We start from the raw sequence: 20,333 nt of genomic DNA, 5'->3' as shown, positions 1-20,333 counted from the left end.
TACGCTGCATTATTAGGGGGTTAAAAGGGATTTCCCTGTACCATTTAACTGAATGCCCTGAAATATAATCATATAATTTTATTTGCTTTTACAGGTATTTCCTTGGAAATGGCAGCTGTGACAGTAAAGGAAGAATCAGAAGATCCTGATTACTATCAATATAACATTCAAGGTATTATTATCTAATATAATTTTTTTCAAATGTTATTAGTGATTAAAATTAAAATTTATGAATTGCCTGGGTTCCTTAAATACTTTTCGTTGATTGTTTTTTGATTGGCATGTGTAGTTATAATTTATCACTAGAATAAAATAGATTTAAAAAATAGGACAATACAGTAAATTCAAACAATTACAGGGGTAATGTAAAATAGCCATTAATTTTCTTGAGGACAAGCAAAAGTGGCCCAATTTAGAATTCAATTCCAGTTTCTTATGTTATTTGCAAGGCATGAGAGGTCTTCTGAATCTTTAATGGCTCTATTTTTGCAGCAGCAATAACTGTAAACATTGTCATTATCTTACAAAAATCTATAAAAAGTGAGACATTAATAAGTTGTAGTTATTTTTTATTTTGTTACATATCTTTTTGCTTGATGATGATGAAGAAGGAATCAGGTTATAATTTCACAATGCAATTTGCTTTTATACATCAATGGGTTTTAGTTTAGAAAAATGTTTTCCATATTTAATAGTAATTTTTATACATGCATAAAGTACATTAAAACTTTCAAATTATAAAATCTGATTAGTTTTATGTTTATTCCTATAAAACCATCTTTATTGCAATCAAGATAATGAAATGTCCATAACCTCCAAGTTTCCTTTTGTCTCTTTGTCATTCACTGCCCATCACTGATCTATTTTCTGTCATTTTAGATTAGTTTCCATTTTTTAGAAATTTGTATAAATGGAATCATCATAAAGTATGTACTGTTTTCTTGGGGTGGGGTGCTGTGACCTGCTTCATTTCACATAATTGTTTTGAAATTCATCCATAATGTTGCATATATCAGTAGCTAATTCCATTTTATTGCTGAGCATTATTCCATTTTATGGCTATACTACAATTTATCTCTTTTGTCTATTGATGGATCTTTTGGTTGTTTCCAGTTTGGGGCTATTAAAAATAAATTCTGTCAACCTTTGTGGGTAAATTTTTGTGTGGAACAATGTCTTCATTTCTCCTGAGTAGATTCGTAGAAATGGAATAGCTGGGACGTATGGTAGGTATTTAACTTCTTAAGAAACTGCCAAACTGTCTTCCACAGTACTTGTACTATTTTATATTTCCTTCAGCAGTGTACAGTAGTTTTAGTTGTTCCACTTCCTTGTCAACACTTGTATGGTCAGTCTTATTCTTTTTAGCTACTTTAGTAGGTGCCTTATGATACTTCATTTTGGTTTTAATATATTTGCCTTATAGGTTTAGTTTATATAAAAAGATAATCCTTTATCAGTTCTGGAACATTATAAAAACATTATGAATAAATTTATTTTGGTTTGTAATCATACACATATCTGTATACATATTTTAAACCGTTTCATAGTGAATTTCATGACTTTTATCTGTCAGTTTTGAATATTGCTTATGACATTAGGAATTGCATGGCTACAAGCCTGAGATAATTCTGAGGATTTTTAGTTAATACATTAATATTTTGGAAAATATTTAGACTTCATAGCAGTTGTTGCTACCTTACTAACATAAGTGCATAAATTTAATAAATGCTATTTAATAAAATATATATTTTTAATAGAGGTTATGTTTAATTTTTAAAATAAAAAGTTTGTCTTTGGTGTTATCTTTTAGTGTTGCTGTTATCAACCATGATATTAGAAGTTTTTTTGCCCCCTTTTGAAATTGGGCATATGAGTGATTTTAAGGTGATGCCTTTGTAATAAAGAGTTGGAAATAAATTTAGTGAGGAGAAAGATTGCCTGAAGGGATAATTTTCTAAGTTCAGTTGAAGAAGATGAGAGCTAGACAACTAGTTTTTTATCTCACAGGCTGAGAGATACAGTCCATGCAGTTTGGACACTTTTTGTAATAATTGCATCTTGACAATTCTTTGTATATTCTGAATAAGAGTCCTTTATGGTGTGTTATTTGCAAATAGTTCAGTTTAATGAAGTCGAATTTATGGATGATTTTTCCTTATATGGATTGCGCTTAAGTATCGTAGCTAAGAAATCTTGGCCTGACCTAGTGTCACAGATTTTCTTCTATGTTTCATAAAAATTTTTTATGGTTTTACAGTTAGATCTGTGATTGATGTAGGCCTTGTTTTTATATAGTGTGCAAGATAGTGAGTTGAAACTTATGCATATCGAGTTTTCCTGACACCATCTGTTGAAAAGACTGTTCTTTTTCCATTGTATTACCTTTACATCTATCAGTTTCTTGAGTATATTGTTACATTGATCTTTGTCAAAATTTCATTGTCTTGAGTACTTTATATTATAGTAAGTCTTAAAATGAAATTGTGAGAGTCCTCCAAAATTGTTTTTCTTAAATATTATTTTGCCTGTTTTAGCTCCTTTTTCATATAAATTTTAAAAATCAGTTTGTTGATTGGTTTAAAAAAATATCAGTGGTGGTGGTCGTGCTGAATCTCTTGCTTGGGTTGAATATCTTAATATTAAATCTTCTGATTCATGAGCATGTTGTGTTTGTGTGTGTTTATCTTATCTATTCTATTCAGTTCTTCCTTGATTTCTTTTATCAGTATTTGGTTTTCAGCATACAGATGTTGTACATACTTTGTAAGATTTATATCTTAAGTAGTTAATGTTTTCTGGTGTTACCATAAATGGTACTATTCTTCTACATTTCAGCTCCCAACTGTTTATTGCTAATGTATAGAACTACATACAATAGATTTATATGTGCTGACCTCATGTCTTGTAACCTAATTAAAATTCACTTATTCTACCAACTTTTTGTTTAAATCTTTGGGATTTTCTAACGTGCATAAATTTAATAAATTCCTTTCTTTTTCTTGTGTTAATTGCACTGGCTCGGATCATCTAGTGTTATGTTGAATAAGTAGTGAGAGCAGACATCCTTACCTTGTTCACAGTTTAAGAAGGAAATCTTTCAGTATGATAGCTGTGAGTTTTTTGTTGATGCCCTTAATCAGTTTGAGAAAGTGTCCTTGTTTCAATTTGTGAAGAGTTTGTGTTATGATTGGGCGTTAAAATTTGTGAAAGGTCTTTCTGCATCTATCCAGGTGATTATATTGTTTTTCTTGTTTAGTCTGTTCAAATGGTAATTGACATTAATTTTCAAATGTTAACCTGCCAAGTATTCCTGGAATAATAAACACTAGTTAGTTATGAAGTATAATTCTTTTTATACATCATTGAATATTCTTAACAGATGTTATTTTTTAATTTTAAAATTTATTTTAATAGTTATAGGACTGTTCTGTTCTTGATTTGGCAGATTCTTTTAAGGAATTTGTCTACTCATAAGTTTCCTTTTTAAAAAAATGTTTGCAAGTTCTATCATGATGTCTTTCTCATTTCCAATTTTGTAATTTGTGTCTTTCCTTTTTTTCCTTCGTTGGTCTAGCTCAGGGTTTGTCAAGCTTGGCAATATTGACATTTAGATCAACCACTTTATTGTTGTGGGCATCTGATATATGCTGTGCATTGTGGAATGTTTAGTAGCCTCCATGAACTCTAACCAGTAGAGATATAAGTAGCATCTTTCTAGATGTGACACTCAAAACTGTCTCTAGACATTGCCATATCCTTTGGGGGACACATATCATTCCCAGTAGAGAACCATTGGTCCAGCTCTAGAGTTTTCTCAAAATTTTTTTTGCCCTCAAAGATCTAGCGTTTACATTCAGTGGTTTGCTCTTAATGTTTCTTTTTTTCTGCTTGCTTTAATTTTAATTTTAATTTTTTTAATGTTTCTTAAGATAGAAGCTTAAATCACTGATTCGAGATCGTTTCCAATACAAGCACTTAATGCCATAAACTTCCCTCTTAGGCATTAGCTACCCCATAATCTTTAATTTGTATTTATTTTCATTCAGTTCAAAACATTTTTAGTTTCCCTTGTGATTTCCTCTTTGTCCTGTGGTTTATGTAGTAGTGTGTAGTTTTAATTTTCACGTACTTGTGGACTTTACAGATAACTTTCTGTTACTTATTTTCAGTTTATTTTCATTATGTTTAGAGAACATTCTTTGCATAATTTCAGTTATTTTAACTTTGTTAAGCTTGGTAGGTAGAGTGGTACATGTCTCCTATATCCTTACTATTACTTTTGTCTGCTTGTTCTATCAGTTACAAGAGTATTGAAATGTTCGACCACCTCTTGTGGATTTATCTGTTTCTCCTTTCAGTTCTGCCAGTCGTGCTTTATGCATTCTGAAGATCTGTTGTTAGTTGTCAGTATCCTAGAAGCTCCTTTCCCTTGGGCTCTTTTCCAGGCACCATCCCCGACCCCCGTACAGTGGTAACCCTTGTCCTGACTTGTAACAACCTAGATTAGTTTTGTTTGTTTTTGTATTTAATATAAACAGTCTTTCAGCATATACTCTTGTTTCAGGCTTCATTTGTAAAACATAATTTGTGAGACGCATTGTTGGGTGTACTTAATTTATTTGCATTGCTATATTGTGTTTCTAAAATATTTTTTAAATGGAATATTTAAAATCTGCATACATAATGTAAATCTGCCTGGGTTTACTGAACCTTAATATTTTGTTGTCCCCTAACTCCCACATGATGTAACATGTTAAATATGTAATTGACAGCCTTCTTTGAGGTCTTTCAGATTTCCACTTTTTTTCTCTCTTCCTCCTGTTAACCATTTTCTTAAAATTGAGAGTTGTCCTTTCTGATAATGATTTTATACTTTTACTGTGTATATATCCCCACAGAAGTATCCGTATATATGTCCATACACATCATTTTATGTATAGTAGTTTCTCAGTTTTTAATCTTGACGCAAGTGATGTCATACTATATATGTTGTTATATGTTTTTGTGTGTCAGTCATTCAATATAAATTTTCAAGATTTACATCTTTTGTCTCATGTAGACTTAGTACCATCATTGTGGTAGTTATATCATGTGATCAATTTGTTCATTCTTCTACATAAGGACGTTTATGTTTTCTCTCAAAAATTTTGGTATTCCCAAATAGGCTTGGACATCTCTGCATGTGTCAGCCTTCCTCTAAGATAGTGATACTCAGATGTGAGCTTTGGTAATGTTTGATTTTCACAGTGACTGTAGCATTTTGAGTGTGAAGGTCAGATGTGCTACTTAGCTATTACTCATTTTTTTTTCTGTGTATTTTTACCCAGGATTACATGACTAGGAAGCAGTGAATCTGGCATTTGAATTCAGGTCTCTTTAATTCAGTGTCTTGCTCTTAGTTGAGATTCCAAATACAAACTTTTTGTATTTTCAATGAAATTATTTTCCTCTACGATGTGTCCTTTGCTTATAATGTGTGCTTTAGTGCTTTGTGAAAGTTCTCATGTATTAGCAAGCTTTCCAAAAGTCTCAGGCTATTTTCCAAATAAAATTCAGAGTTAGTTGGTGAAGTGGTTTGTATTCATAGTCATAAAAGAACATGTTTTATGTTACATAACCATTGAAAACACGTCTTTTCTTTTTAAAATCTTTTATCACTAAAATGTTTGAATAATACACTCAAATGTGTTACCATGATTTCTATAGCATTTTGTGAAGGTGTAATTAACCTAAACACTTTACATATTAATAATTTGAAAGAACTATGTTATTAAAAAACTCATGGATTTTCAGGAAAGGGGGATTTAGAATTAACTGTTAGTTTGTCATGTTTCTATTTCAATGGAGATTCAAGCTTACTGAAACTTTAATCACATGATTTTGGAGAGTCTAAGAAAGGTATAATAATTTATTCTGCATTTTTCTTCAGTATGACAAGAGTTAAAGGTTAAGCAAATATTTGTCAAGGAAGGAACAAAGTACACCTTGTAAGATAACCCTGCACTTAACAATCTGTATGACATAAAAGTTGCAGTTTGCTGTTATGAACCTTTACTGTTTAAAAAAAACCATATTCACCATTTTAGACATCTCATTCCCATTCAATCCATATGTCTAGTCATTTTTAAAGCTTCTTTTAACTGTCTATATATAAATTTATCTGAGCACACCTTTTCTATTCACTGAGACCGTAAGTTGACACCATTCATATTCAGTCATTTTTTTATTTTGCCTTTTTTGTTCACGAAAAGGCCGTATCACTCCATATCTTTCACCCAAATTTCTTTACTAAAGTGACCCAAAAAATAGTTTTGGGATTACTTTTGAAGTATTATCTTTGTATTCCAAAGCAGGCCCTTCTGAAACTGATGATGTTGATGACAAACTCCCCCTTTCGAAGTCTTTGCAAGGTATAACTTTTTCACTTCCATTTTCCCACATGCTGTTTTTATTTAATGTTTCTTTATATTGGACAGACTGTGTTTTAGTATTTATATCTGTTATTACTTTTCTAAATGGAAAAGGAAAAAGAAATGTATTGGCCTTTTTTAAAAAAAAAAAACATAAATGAACTTCACAAGCAACAATTTTTCAAAACCAATTTTCCCTTTTGTGAATCTAGTAATGAATCTCGAAATGGGTACATGACACACTTTCATATTTAAGGTAAAGTACACATTTATACCTTATATCAGAATAGTCAGAAGTAAGGTGTTTATTGTATCGCTAGTAATGTAAATATTGATAAGGTCATGTTGATATTTAGCTTTTTGAAAGATTGTAAAATACCACTTATAAATCCCTACCTAAGTTTATTAATTGAATACCTTTTTGGGAAATTTTTGTATAGTACTCCCATACTTGGTGACATAGGCTGTTTGTGATGGCTTTTACTTCTGTCTATCCTGGCTTTGAGTGCATAAGATTTATTTTCTTTAGCTTTACTTTTAATATAAATGTAATTGCTTATTTCAGATATAAAAAAAGACGTAGAATCACAGTTTACATGCACTCTTGTAATATTGCGAAGGTGGAACAACCATCTTAAGTGTCCTTATTCTTTACCCAGTATTTCTGTTTTAAGTACTGGTCTCATCTCCATTATCTCTTGTTCCTTTAACTTCACACCTGTGTTTTCTTCGACATTAGAGTCAAATAACCTAATGCTCCATAAATTCTAATGTTAAAGTTTAAACAGAGGAGGGAACGGACTATGTGCTGAGAAAGCATATTTAAAAAATTAAAGAATAATTCAGTGCTCTAGATTTATAGATTAACCTAGCGTTTTGAGCTTAGGTGAGTTTTTATTATATGAAGTAAGTGGAAATGAATCCCAAGGTAATTGATTATAATGCTAGACATTGAAAACCAAAAATATTTGACCTTAGTATTGCATTTTAAATTCAAAGGTACTAGACACTGAATGACAGTTTTTTTTAACTGTAGTTAATGATATTTAAAAATAAAGATAAAATATATTTAAAACCTGTATCTGAGTGATGTACATTTAGTACAGTTTCTGAAATTAGTTTTCAGTGTATGACAAAATAGACTTGATTTTGCTTCTCCCCTTCCCCCCTGTGATTTATTCTTACTCTTAGGTAATATATTTATACACAAAGGCAGTGATTTTCAACCTTTTCCAGTAGCTCAGACGTTTAAGGTCAGATGATGAATATTTAGGGGCAGTTTGGGTACTTAATTTTAAGTGGCTCTCTAATGTTTTAGATTACTTCTTTCCTATTTATGAGTAAAGCTTCTGCTCTAGTAGGATGAGCCTGTTTACCTTGTGACTGCCTAACCTGATACATTGCTTTATGTTCCAGTTTTTAGAAGCAGGCAGATTATATTACCTGAATTAAATTGCTTTTCAGACTAAAGGTAGTATCTTAAATTTTAACTTAAAATTTCCTTTAAGTACAATTTTGAATAAATAATGGGGATTGAGTTTCCATAGCTTCCACCATAGTAAAACTGGAAAGCAGGAAACATTTCACGGCAAAACCTGAACTTGTTTATTTAAACTTAATAGAGTCTATGAGCAAAGAAAGAATTTGCTCTAATTTGTGTTTGTGTGTGTGCGTCATTGACAGATGAGCATGGTACTTTGAAACAATTGTTCTGTTTCTCAGATTCTAACATCTATGAGTAATTATATGTTTAGTTACAGTAACTAACTTTAAATCCCCAAAACTACTTAGGTTCACTGTATATGTTTACATTTTAAAGTAATTTTTGCATTTTCAAGTGTTAAATATTTTCTGAATTAGCTCACATTGTCTGAATTAGCTGCTAAGGAGTTAAAGAGTCAGTTTGTATATGTTATGTTATATGTTTTAAATTATTTACATTGTTACCTAGTTTCTCTTCTTTCAATGTAATTTTTTATTGATTTATTATATGAGGTTTATTTTCCTTCTAGGAAGCCATCATTCTTCAGAGGGCAATGATGGAACAGAAATGGAAGTACCAGCAGAAGGTTAGAAATAAAGGGATTTTTATTTTGCTGTATTTGTATTATGCTTAAGTCTTAAGATATAATATACCTCTTTTACTGTACTGAATAATAAAGCATATGGGGATGAAAACTTAAACGGTAAGTAAAACTCTTCCTGATGCAAAATTCTCACCGTTTGTACTGGTCATTTTGTGCCATATTAAAATTTTTTAAAGAAAGAATGGCTTTAGTATTTTAGAATTACAATTATTACTGGCTCTGTTCATGTTTCATTTTTAAACATACTATTTAATGGTGCCATTTTTAAAAGTAAGGCAATGTATTTATTCTACATAAGATTAATAAAGGAGAGATGTCCTCTCTACTTGTTTTTATACCTCCAACTACCCCATGAACTACTTTGCCTATTTAGCAGTTACCCTCTTTTGCTCTTAGGATTGAATGAATATTTAACTGTGGTACAGCTTTTTACTTATTGGAATCTTGAGTTAAACTGTTATGTAGAATGGCTTCCTATTTTTAAGTGGTTTATGTAGTTTCAAAAGAATTTTTTAGCTTGCTCCCAAAGAAAATGACTGGTAAGATAACTATCTTGTTTTAGAATTTTATTTCTCTCATAAACTGGTCATGTTGTACCTTATTTTTCTAGGATAAAATTGAAGTCTGTTTTGTAACTTTTTATTTTATTTGCTTTTTTATTTTTTAAAATCATTAATTTGATCTATTACCCTTTTTGGGTAGAGAGAGTTCTTAAGGTCCTTGGAATGTTGGCTAATCTTTTCAAATTCATTTTTAGAATTAGGGTTTCTAACTGGAATATGTTTCTTGCAGAAATATTGACATGCTCATTTTAAATAATATTTTACATTTCTTTTTTACATCTTTTCATAGAAGATAATGTGGATGAATTTTTTTTTTTTTTAATGTTTTACTGTGTGAAGGTAATTAGATATTTCCTCTGTAACAAAATTCTCTGTTTTGGATAGGTGGTATTCACAACAACAAAATACCTATGTATAGACATATGGTACAGGGTTCATCAGGCAATGTGAATTACTTCATTTCACAGTTTATAATTCTGTAATTAGATATTAGGCTTTGAAGTATTTTGTTTTCGAGGATATTTTAATTGTCGTATTGCAAAGTTAATAGAGTTGAATCAAACCTGGGTTCTGGTCTTTATTCCTTTACTAACCAATGAACATGATCTTTGGCAAATCAATTAATCTCTCAACCTTTGCAAAATGAAAGAGAATTGATGAAGATACTTTCTAGCTGAACTTCTAGCACTAACATTCTGATGTACATTTGTTTTGTGTAGTAACACAAATATTAATAAAATTTTAATTTTTAAAAGTATCTTGCATATAAAGTTAGGGAATATAGTCCTATATGCATTTGCTGTAGTCATTGTCTTGATCTGAAGGCCCCATTGCAGAAAATTGTTTTATTTAACAATATGAACCACTCCTAGAATTTCTGAAAGCAGAGAAGAAATAGTAAAAAAAAAAAAGAAAAAGGAAAAAAAGAAAAAAATCTTTGTTTTTATTCTAGCATTTGCTAGTTACAGCAGGAAAATAATTGTGACTTTATTATAATTTTATTCTCTAAAAATACAACTTTTTTTTAATCCATTATTACAGATAACTTGGTATTATTTAATAGTTTTCCAGAGTTTTTCTAATTTTTATTTTTTCTTATCCCTACTTATAATTAAAAGGGTCAGATATTTTAATAAATATGAGATGAATTAAGATGCCAGTAAAATTTTATAGTAGGCTGCTTTTGGAGTATCAGATCAATAAAATGTTGGAACATAAAGAAAGTGCTTTATAATGAATGTCATTTTAGAATTTTATTTTTTTCAAGATTCTACTCAACATGTCCCTTCAGAAACAAGTGAGGACCCCGAAGTTGAGGTGACTATTGAAGGTTAGTTATTGAAAAGCCTTGATTCCAAAAGTTTACTTCTGGTCATAAGAACACTTGTCACATTCACATTTCTAAGTATGCATTTCATTCATTCTTAAAGGAAACTTGTGATAAAAATTGAAGCATATATGTGTATGTGTGACCAAAGTAGCCCACTTCCCAGCAGCACACCCAGTGCTTTGGGAGATTTAGGCAACAGAAGTAAGCCATGAATGAGTGGTGGACCAAGCTATACTTCCTATCATTGGGAATCGAGAACAAAATGAAAACTATGACCAGATTGGATGCACATGAAACCAGATTCTGTAACCTGTTACTGGGTTGTGATAGAAGAGACCTAATTAGTATCAGTATAACCCCTGATATCTACTTGAGTAAAGTGGAAGAGAAAGTGTTGATAGTTCAGTTTTTAAAGTGAGTTCCCTCCTAAAATGTTATTAGAAGCGAACGTATAATCTGTTCTTAAAAACTGTTTTTAAATCAGTAGCTACAGATATATTCTAAATTGATCTCTATAGCTAAAGTTGCTTCAAACCTATGTTTTTCATCAAAGATAGTGCATGAATGCAGATGAGCCAGTATGTCCTGAGCTATTTAAAAATTGAGCTAATATTAACAGTATCACATTTCATATTTAAAAATTAAATACATATTGATTTTTTCCTTTTAAAATAGTCTTATACTACTCTATAAAATTTTCCCCTCAAAGTAATTCTTTATTAAGATAAAATATTGAAACAGCACAGCAAATTGTATATGTAAAGTTTTATTTCTCCCTGCCCTGCTCTAAAATCCCTATACTCAGTTTATTGTGTATATAATACATTTAAAAATACTTTGATGTATACATAGTTTTATAAAAATATATAGATGCTTTCAGAATACATTATAATAAACATTTAAAATATACATATGTCACATTTCCTGTAGGTTTTTTTTCCATAACCACACATCTTGTTACTTGTTTGTTTTTTTTTCTTCAATTGCTGCATAACCTTTCTTGATCTCTTTCTCTCTCTCGCTCTCTCTCTAATAATATATCTTCTACAGGTATCACTTGTATAGTGTTTGGCTACTTCTAACTATTCAAAATGTTTGTCTTCATTGCTTCTAAAATATAAGTTGATTGATAGCTTTTACCTAATAGAATTTTTCTCATACTTCCAACTAGTATCTCTAATATATATATTTTATCAATATAATTTTACTAACCTAAAAGCAGTTTTGAATTGTTTATAGTCTAGCATTATATAATTGAATTTAATTGGTTTTATTTAGAAATCTCATCAGAGAAGAAAATATTAAGAGCGTATAAATATTATAAACACTCAGAACTTTGTCCTTTCTATACAGATAGAAAAAAATAGATGATCATTAATAATTAGGACAAAATTTTTATTTTTACTTTTTTTCTTTTTTAGAGGAGGCAACCCTTGGTTGACCTCACAGATTGCAAGGACCTGTTAGCTTACTATTCCTTATTTTTTTATTTTTTATGCCTATGACACCTGGTCTTCCTAGGTGGTCTCCCATCCAAGTACTAACCAGGCCCAACCCTGCTTAGCTTCCGAGATCAGACAAGACAAAGTTTTTAAATAGGAAAAATAACCAAGTCAATTTTATCATATCTTAAAAGTAGATAAAGACAGTATTAAAATTGTTTAAATACATGCTTTTATAATATAAGATCTTTAAAACGATGTTAATGATAATCACAAAATAGATGGCTCGTGAACCTGAAACGTCAGTTGTTTTGATTTTAACTATTTGGATGGAGTGAGAAATCTTATTTTCTTATACTAAAACATACTACAAGAAGCTTGATTTATCATCCAAATTTGTCAACAAGTAGGAGAATTTTGCTATATAAGTAGCTTATTTATGTTTAGAAGACCAGGGAAATACTAGATCTGTGTAGAGTAGTTAATTTTCCATGGTATATATATGTTCATGAACAAACTATATAATAGAGTTAATTAAATTGCTAATCATTTTTTATCTATATGTTAAGGAGGGTAAAGTTTAAGTATGATATTAATAAGGAAGATCAAATGAGAACTTATGCATTTGTTTGATAAGGATATAATTTATTTTTTCTGGAAAGATAATTGCAGAATGGTAGGTAGAAACTAGTTAAATATAGTAAGAAAATTAAGTTTTGGTATAGCCTCATAATGATAAAAATGATACAGAAAAGAATGATACAGGCACTGAAATAATGATTTTTTTTTTTTAATGTAAGTCATCCAAAAAAAGACCTCTATTGTAATATGTTTAGTGGATAAAAAGAAATTCTCTTTCACGAACAAGACAAGGTTTTAAAAGGAAAATTGTATTTAGAAAATGTTAATTTTGTTTAAGAAAATACTAGAATATAAATGAAGATAATATTCATGTGGATGACTTTTATTTTCTCCATTTGTATCTTTCTGTTTCCCAAATAGCTTATAGAAAAGATTAAAAAAAAAAAAAAACTTTGTCATCGAGTAAGTTTGTCAGATTTCTTGCAGTACTTCAACTTTGATATCTTCATTTGAAATTAAGTGGAGTTATGAAGGGGCTAATTGACACTGATACAAATGCATTATCTCTGAAGCATAACATTCACCCATTGCCAGCAGTGTGCTCTTTCATTTGTGGTGATTCACTTGTACGTGAAGTTAGTAGTACACATTCATAACTTATGTGACAGGTTTGAGAAATAGCCCTTGGAATAATGGGACCACGCAGTCCTTGATTTCGTAAATATCACAACTACATTTTGGGGTAAAATGAAACTGCTGTCATGACTTTGATATGTGCATATCTTTGATAAGTGCAGAGAACATCTTACCTCAAAAATTGAGGTCTAGTTGTCATGGCAGGCTAGTAATGGGTAGTTTTTTGCTTTAAAAGAGGTTTCCTTGTCACGTGGTTCTCTTCTAGGGCATTGTTTCCCAAACCTGAGACATTCACATATGTTCATTCTGCTGTGGCCTAACCTTACTCTGTTCATCACTTTTTTCTTTAAATTAATTATTTAAATAAATTCATTTAAAAATTAATTTACATCTTCCAAAGTAAAACTATCCTTGAAATTTTAAATTTTATTTCTTTCTCGTATAAATTGAAAAATATACATAAATATTTCAACATAGAAATTCAGTTCTACATATAATTGGTTTACATTGGACTGCAATTTGGATAATACTGTTTCAGAGCTTCAGTAGTTGGATTATGTCATCCTCTGGTGGTATCCTTTTTTGTGAAATTCATGCTTAGGTCCTTGATAAATATTTGGTTGCTGCATATAATTAAGGACTATTCAAATATCCATTTAATCATTTCACAAATACCAAACACTTTGTATGTGCTGGGGACTGTATTACGTGCCAGAGATTTAGGAATAAACAAGATAGATAAGTCCATTGGCGGGTTTTGAACAAAGGAGGGCCAGGTTCTGTACTTCACTTTGAAGAAACAAAGCTGCTGTGTTGCAAAAGACAGCAGATCATAGTAGAAGCAAGAATCTAGTTTAGAAGGCTATTGCAGTTATCTAGAACAGAGAACATAGTGCTTTAGAACAGGATGGTGGTAGTTGACATAAGTCGAATTCTGGGTCGAGTTCTGAAGAATAGAGCCAATAGGTTTTGCTGTTTGTCATTGTTTAAGTACAGTGCTTATTTTATAAATGTTATTGGAGAGTTCATAGAATCTATGTAATTGGGTAGGTTACCATTTGAAGATTCTGTGCTTTGAAGAGTCACTTAATGACCATTCAATTACTTATGTAAAAATTGGAGTTTTAGAGGAATCATAACCTGGACCCATGGGTGGAAAATGCCATTTATTAATTTGAAATGTGTAGAGTAATTAATGGCTCTGAGTAATTTTAAAAGAGATACAGCGCCTGGTTTATTTTGATTTGTGTTTAATTTTGAATAGTGTCAGATTGTTTAGGTGTTATTCTACTGTGAACGTTACTGTGTTCATTAAATTTTCTTCTTTAAATTGATAAAAAATCATTACCAATTTGGTCATGTTGAAATTAAGAGTATCAAAAAATTCGTTTCGTATTCTATTAATGCATTCACCATTGAGAATGCAGTGATAAAATTTTAGCTCTCAAGTTTGTATTATCTATAGGCATATTTGTAAATATGATGTTAAAAGGAAAATGGTCTTTTTCTGAATGCAAATTTTAAGTTGTTGCCCTTTTTGAGGTGTGGGAGCTACTTTTGTTAGTACTGATACAATAACTTACATATTCCCGAATAATAGCTTTTGCATGTTAAAATATTTTGAAATTCATTTTATAGGCTTTTGGTTTTGATGCTGTAAACATTTTTAGTTTGTGCTTGATTTTGAAGTATCTTGAAATATGTAGTTTTTTATAACATTGAAACACCATACCATGATAATTAGAAAACAGTGCTATCTGCTGGACTCGATTATTAGAGGTAAACTCTTAGAGCTTTACTTGATATTTTCTGCTAAAGAGAAATAATCTTGATCTTTGTGAAAAGGATTTTGAGGTCAAAAGTAACATTTTCTCATAGTTTCTCAATACCAAGGAGTTTTTATCAGCAGAGTGGAGAAAAATGGAAGGTGTGGCTAAGTTCATAGCTACTCTTATGATTTAATTCCCTGTTTCAACTACGATTTAAATGGGTTACTCTTTTCAATAGAACTTGTGGTGTGATACTTTATCAGAAATAATTAAATTTATCTCTTTGTATTTGTTCACATTTAATAGATTGAACGTCATTACTTATCACTTGAATGTGACATCACTTTTTAATATTTTATAATCTATGTTAAATTGTTGTTTTGTTAAAAAATTTACCCCCATATTTGTCTGTTTTCTGTTTATGGTCAGTGAGTTTACTTTTATAAAATATATTTATACTAATAAGTCCTTTGTGTTCTAAAATAGGTTAGACTGATTTAAGAAGTGAGGTCTTCACACTAAAGAAAAGCGCTCTTGGCATTTTACCTAGGCCTCAAATTCAGTTTAGATTATAACTGAGATTTTCATCATGTAGCTATATTTTCTTTTTCATTTTATACTCTTTCAATTTTTATTTTATACAATTCAGTTTAACAATCAGTTTAAATGATGATCTTTAGATATATTTAGGTGACAGTAGCCTTTAGGGAAAATAATTTTGTTTGAAATGTTATTGTTTAATGTTTGGGAAGAAATATTAATATTAAGCATTTAAAATGCTTTGGTAATAGTCATAGGTGAAACTAGTATATTTCATTTTACCCATTAGAAACTAGCATAAAAATACTTTTAGGCTTCTATAAACGGAAGTTGGAAAGTAGAGGGTTTTCTTTTGAGCGTATTTTCAGAATTGAAGGCTAAACATATTAATGATACCTAATATGTTTTCCAGAATGTATCTACTTAGGTTTAACTCTAATATTAAATTTAGTAATCTATTATAGGTCTTCTGAGCATTTTTAATCCTTGTACTAATTTAATAGTTATAAAGCCTAGGTGACATAGTCAAGTTTTATTTTACTGGTAGTTTGTCATTTTTAAGTAGTTTTCCACCGTAGATTTTCCCCCCTGAATATGAACATGGATTTTTACAGTGGCATCCAACACATGAAAGTTTTATAGTGTCGTAAGTTGTTTGTATGATGTCGTTTTTCTAAAATAGTGTCCCCTAAATTAGCATTTTTGTCTTTCCCAACGTATAATTGTGTCCTGACGTGGCTTTATCTGGTATTGGTGTTATTGGTACCTTCTTTGTCTATTGGTTGGAATAGTCAATCAGTAAATGATTTCAGGTTACCAAAATATCTGTTGGCATTATAAAAAGAACCCAAAGTCAGTGCACCAGGGCAACTATGTCTGTGTTTTCTGATGCTATGATAGCAAAGAAATATAAGTATTTTAGGCTGCATTCAGGTTTTTTTCTTGATTGACATACAAAGTATATAAAAGTTATCCATTTCTGTCCCAGGGAACATTGTATATATAATATACTGACTTTGGATTCCTTGTTATCTGTTTGAGAGTTAAACTATTAGTTTAGGGAAAGAGTTATGCCCTTAATCTAATCTTAACTGCACTAACTAGTAATGTAACATGGTTAAGTCACATAACATTCTCTGAGCCTGTTTCTTTAGCTATAAAATGAGAATGAAAATAATACTGATCTGAAAAGGTAACTTGTATTTTAATGTTATCTTTTTGTTATTGCTGTGTCTTTAATAGTAATTTTGTTCTCTACCTCATATTTTTAAGTACAGACATCTTTAAATGATATTTTCAATAATTTACACATGGCGTTTGAGCAGACGTCTTAGTAGTGTGCCACTTGACATTTTCAGGGAGTATAAGTGATAATCTTATTTGAGCCAAATGTCCTTAATTTTAGCATTAGATATATGAAAGTATAGCAGATTTGAATTGCAGACATATCCATGAAGAGATTAGCATGAACTCTTACTACAGATGTCTTGAGAAGTCTGTATTCTGTGCTTAAATATCTGATTGCCTGTTTCTACATAGGTTTTTGTATTGACTGAATCAACATTACCTGTTTCACAAATATTGCAGATCTATTTTTTTAATTCTGTAAATTCCATGTTTGTAAAAAGTGTTTGGCATTCAGTTATCCAACCTTCCTTGCTTATGTATGCTTGGATTTTATATAAGCTTAATTTTTTTTTGTCATTCAAGCTACATATTCGCATATATTTATGTAGTTGTCTCCATTAAAACCTTTTTCTTGAAAGACTTAAATTAGACTATAATTCTATGCAGCCATCTCAGGAGTTATGGGAGGAGAGGAGGAAATTTATGACTTTGTTCAAGTTAAATGAAGTAAAAAAAAAAGTGAAATAAGACAGGGAAAATGAGGAATATCCACTTGAGCATACCCCAAAATAGTAGGAAAACTATGCCGAAAATGACTACAGAAATGATTGATATTCCAAACAATTTTAAAGCCCCCGCATTTTTTAAATATTGAGAACTTAACAGGTGGTGGCTATAACTTATTTAGTTTGTTCCTCCAGTGATGACAGTTTTCTTTTTCAAGATGATGATTATTCTCCACCTACTAAGAGACCAAAGAGCAATGAGCCACCCCAGCCACCAGTCACAGAACCCGCCAATGCCGGAAAACGGAAAGTGAGAGAGTTCAACTTTGGTGAGTTCTTGACTAAATGCAGGCCTTTTTTGATTCTGAACTCTTTATGTTACTGATAAAAGTTACATCATTCTTTAAAGGGATGCTTTAAAATGTATTATTGCTTTATATTCTAATCTGAGGGAAGTAACTTTACAGACATAGTTTAAACATAGTTTGGGTTTACCAGAGCAAAAGACATTGTATTATTAATTATAATTAGTAGACTTTAAATCAGTGTTAATGACTTGGTAATTCAGTTATTTTTCTTAGCTTTAAAACCTTTATTTAAGATAAATTTCGTATCTTGATTTTTCTTTTTCTGTGTAACGGCCATCAGTTAATCTAACCAAACCCAGAGGATGATGTAGTCTTTTGAGGGGACTAAATATTAATGATAAATTGTGTTTGTGATCTTTATTATGAATAGATAGAACATTTAACATTTATATTTTTTAAAATAACACTTTAATATTTTAATTTGTCATTGTCACAGACTGGATATAAATTGGATTTATATAGCAAGTTTACATAAATTCTTCAACACTTGATTATAAGTTGCAACTATGTATAAAGTCTTATTTCTGTATAACTTAAAGATATTTTAGAAATTTTCCTGAATGATCTAAGAGATTCCTTCTTTTTTTGCCTCTGTATTTTTTTTTTTTGGTGGGGGGGGCAATATTGAAAATAATCATTTATTGTCAGAGCACCAGTGATCTGAGAAGGCAGCAGATTAACACCTTCAAAACTACTTTGCCTTCTCAGTCTATTTTAGGGTATTTAAGGGAAAATCTGGGCATTACTCACTCCAGGGGCTACCGGAGAGTTCTAGGGCGGTCTGTTGTACTTCACGGAGCCATTCCTCTGTCAGCGTGGTCCTCTGGTGGCATTAGCAACCCAGGAACAAAGATGAGAGTAGTCTGGAAAGAATGCAAAAACTCAAAGGTGCCCCTCTGTAGATTTGGAGATCTTTCTCTGAGTAGTTCTCATCTTCCCATCAGCTCTACAGATTCTAGTTGTCTAATTCTCCAGTCCACATAAGAACTGTCCAAACCTGTAAAGAATTTTTACGAGTTTATTTGAGCCAAATTTATAACATGTTTGGGAGCAAGATCTCAAATGCTCCCTTTTTGCCTCCATTTTGTAGTGCTCTATCATACTGGACTTTCCTGCCCTCCCGCTTTTCAGAAATTACAGGACTAAAAGTGGTATGAAGTTTTTCAAAAATAAATTTTAAAACATCCCCTGTAATCTCATATTGAACCAATTCTAAGAACCACTAAAAATGACAAAGGTCTCAGGAAAGCAGTAAAATTATATAGATGGAGATAGATTATTAAAAATTAAGATATATTGTGTGGAAAATAAGTCATTAGATATTGGATCATCTTAAAAACTTATTAGTGCCCCAAACAGGGATTTATTATTGAGATTTAACTTCTCTCAATTTTCAGAGAAATGGAATGCTCGAATTACTGATCTGCGTAAACAAGTCGAAGAGTTGTTTGAAAGAAAATATGGTAAGTCTAAACTCAAAAATTCTTGTAATATTTTGTTCATAAGCTTTTCAACAATGGAATTCCTTTACATTTAATGTGAACAAGTTCAGTTCTGCCAGTGAATTGTACCTTACTTACATATTTATGATGTGAAAGGTCCTTGGATAATATCTGTCCAAATATTAGAAACTTTGTTTCTAGATTACTACAAAGCTTAGGAAATGTTTTTTTTGTTGTTGTTTAAGTATCAATTAGCATTTCTTTTAAACTTGCAGCATGTATATTTGAGAGTTTATTTATATATTTGTTGCAAAATCCTAGATCTTGGAGATTTAATGAACATTACTTTCTTAAATAATAGTCTTTCTTAATGTGTTATATTAAATCTAGATGCATTTAGGTACTCTTGTTTTCTCATGATATATAACTGAGTTTAAGTTAAATATCAAATTCTTTCCCTTTTATTTCACTGTTCTTTATATAGTGATCAAAGAAATAAGCAATTCGTTATCACCTGATGGTCACCTAAAAATAGCAGTCATTTAATAATATCATCTGTTTTGTTGGGGGAAGAGGATTGTTATTTGGACGATTTTTTGCAATCAACTGTAAAATTCTATAATATACCAAATTTTAACTTGAAAATATAATTTCTCTAGTGCTGTCCTGCATCACTGAATTTTTCTAAGTGAAGTTTTTAAATGATAAACTATGCTGGCATTATTTACTTTAATAAACTTAACATGAACATTTCTCTCTTTATCATAGATATCCTATCCCTTAACAAAGATTTAGAATTAGGGTAAATTTAATGAGTTCAATAACTTTTCCTAAATATTTTCAGTTATTTCCTTAAGTTTTTTTTTTTTTTAGTATTTATCCTACTTTTCAATAGTCAGAGCCTTTTGCTAGTGATCTTAACTGGTCCATTTCGAAGCAGAAACTCATAACATATTCTACATGGAAAGCACTATAACATGGTCAATGGTGATTGCCTTAAGGGAAGCTATTTTCATTGTTATATGTGAATATGATTTTCAGATGTATTATATTAACAAAAGATGTTAAATCTAATTCATTAATGTATAATATAGTACACTTGAAACTTTAGTACAGATATTAATGTTTAGCAAATAGACTTTTACATAAAATACCAGCAAAAAGTGGAGCTGTTCCGATGGCAATTCCTAAGGGAGAAAGGGTTGAGGGGAGTCTGTAGGAGTCATTTTTGCTTTGGGACCTTTTTGGCAGTGTTCGTTGTACCTCTGCTGTTCTTTCCTTTTACTGGAAAGCATTTTTGGTAACTGT

General features: G+C 30.6%; 1 protein-coding gene across 11 annotated transcripts in view; it reads left to right on the top strand.

Annotated features, from left to right (window-relative positions):
• The window catches only part of GTF2I (general transcription factor IIi), a 93,796-nt gene that overhangs the window by 41,370 nt on the left and 32,093 nt on the right, over positions 1 to 20,333 (top strand). For 2 of the 11 annotated variants that reach the window (XM_039849089.1, XM_039849083.1), the window contains 6 exons: positions 95 to 172; positions 6,354 to 6,413; positions 8,426 to 8,482; positions 10,331 to 10,393; positions 17,434 to 17,544; positions 18,981 to 19,046. In XM_039849089.1, coding sequence (XP_039705023.1) covers positions 95 to 172; positions 6,354 to 6,413; positions 8,426 to 8,482; positions 10,331 to 10,393; positions 17,434 to 17,544; positions 18,981 to 19,046 — 435 coding nt within the window. The remainder of the gene's footprint in view (positions 1 to 94; positions 173 to 6,353; positions 6,414 to 8,425; positions 8,483 to 10,330; positions 10,394 to 17,433; positions 17,545 to 18,980; positions 19,047 to 20,333) is intronic. The other 9 variants (XM_039849090.1, XM_039849085.1, XM_039849093.1 and 6 more) reach the window with 5 other exon arrangements.

This window comes from Pteropus medius, unplaced genomic scaffold (assembly GCF_902729225.1).
Source record: "Pteropus medius unplaced genomic scaffold, Ma_sr-lr_union100, whole genome shotgun sequence".
NCBI lineage: Eukaryota > Metazoa > Chordata > Mammalia > Chiroptera > Pteropodidae > Pteropus > Pteropus medius.
This window is presented reverse-complemented; position numbering and strand designations above follow the sequence as displayed.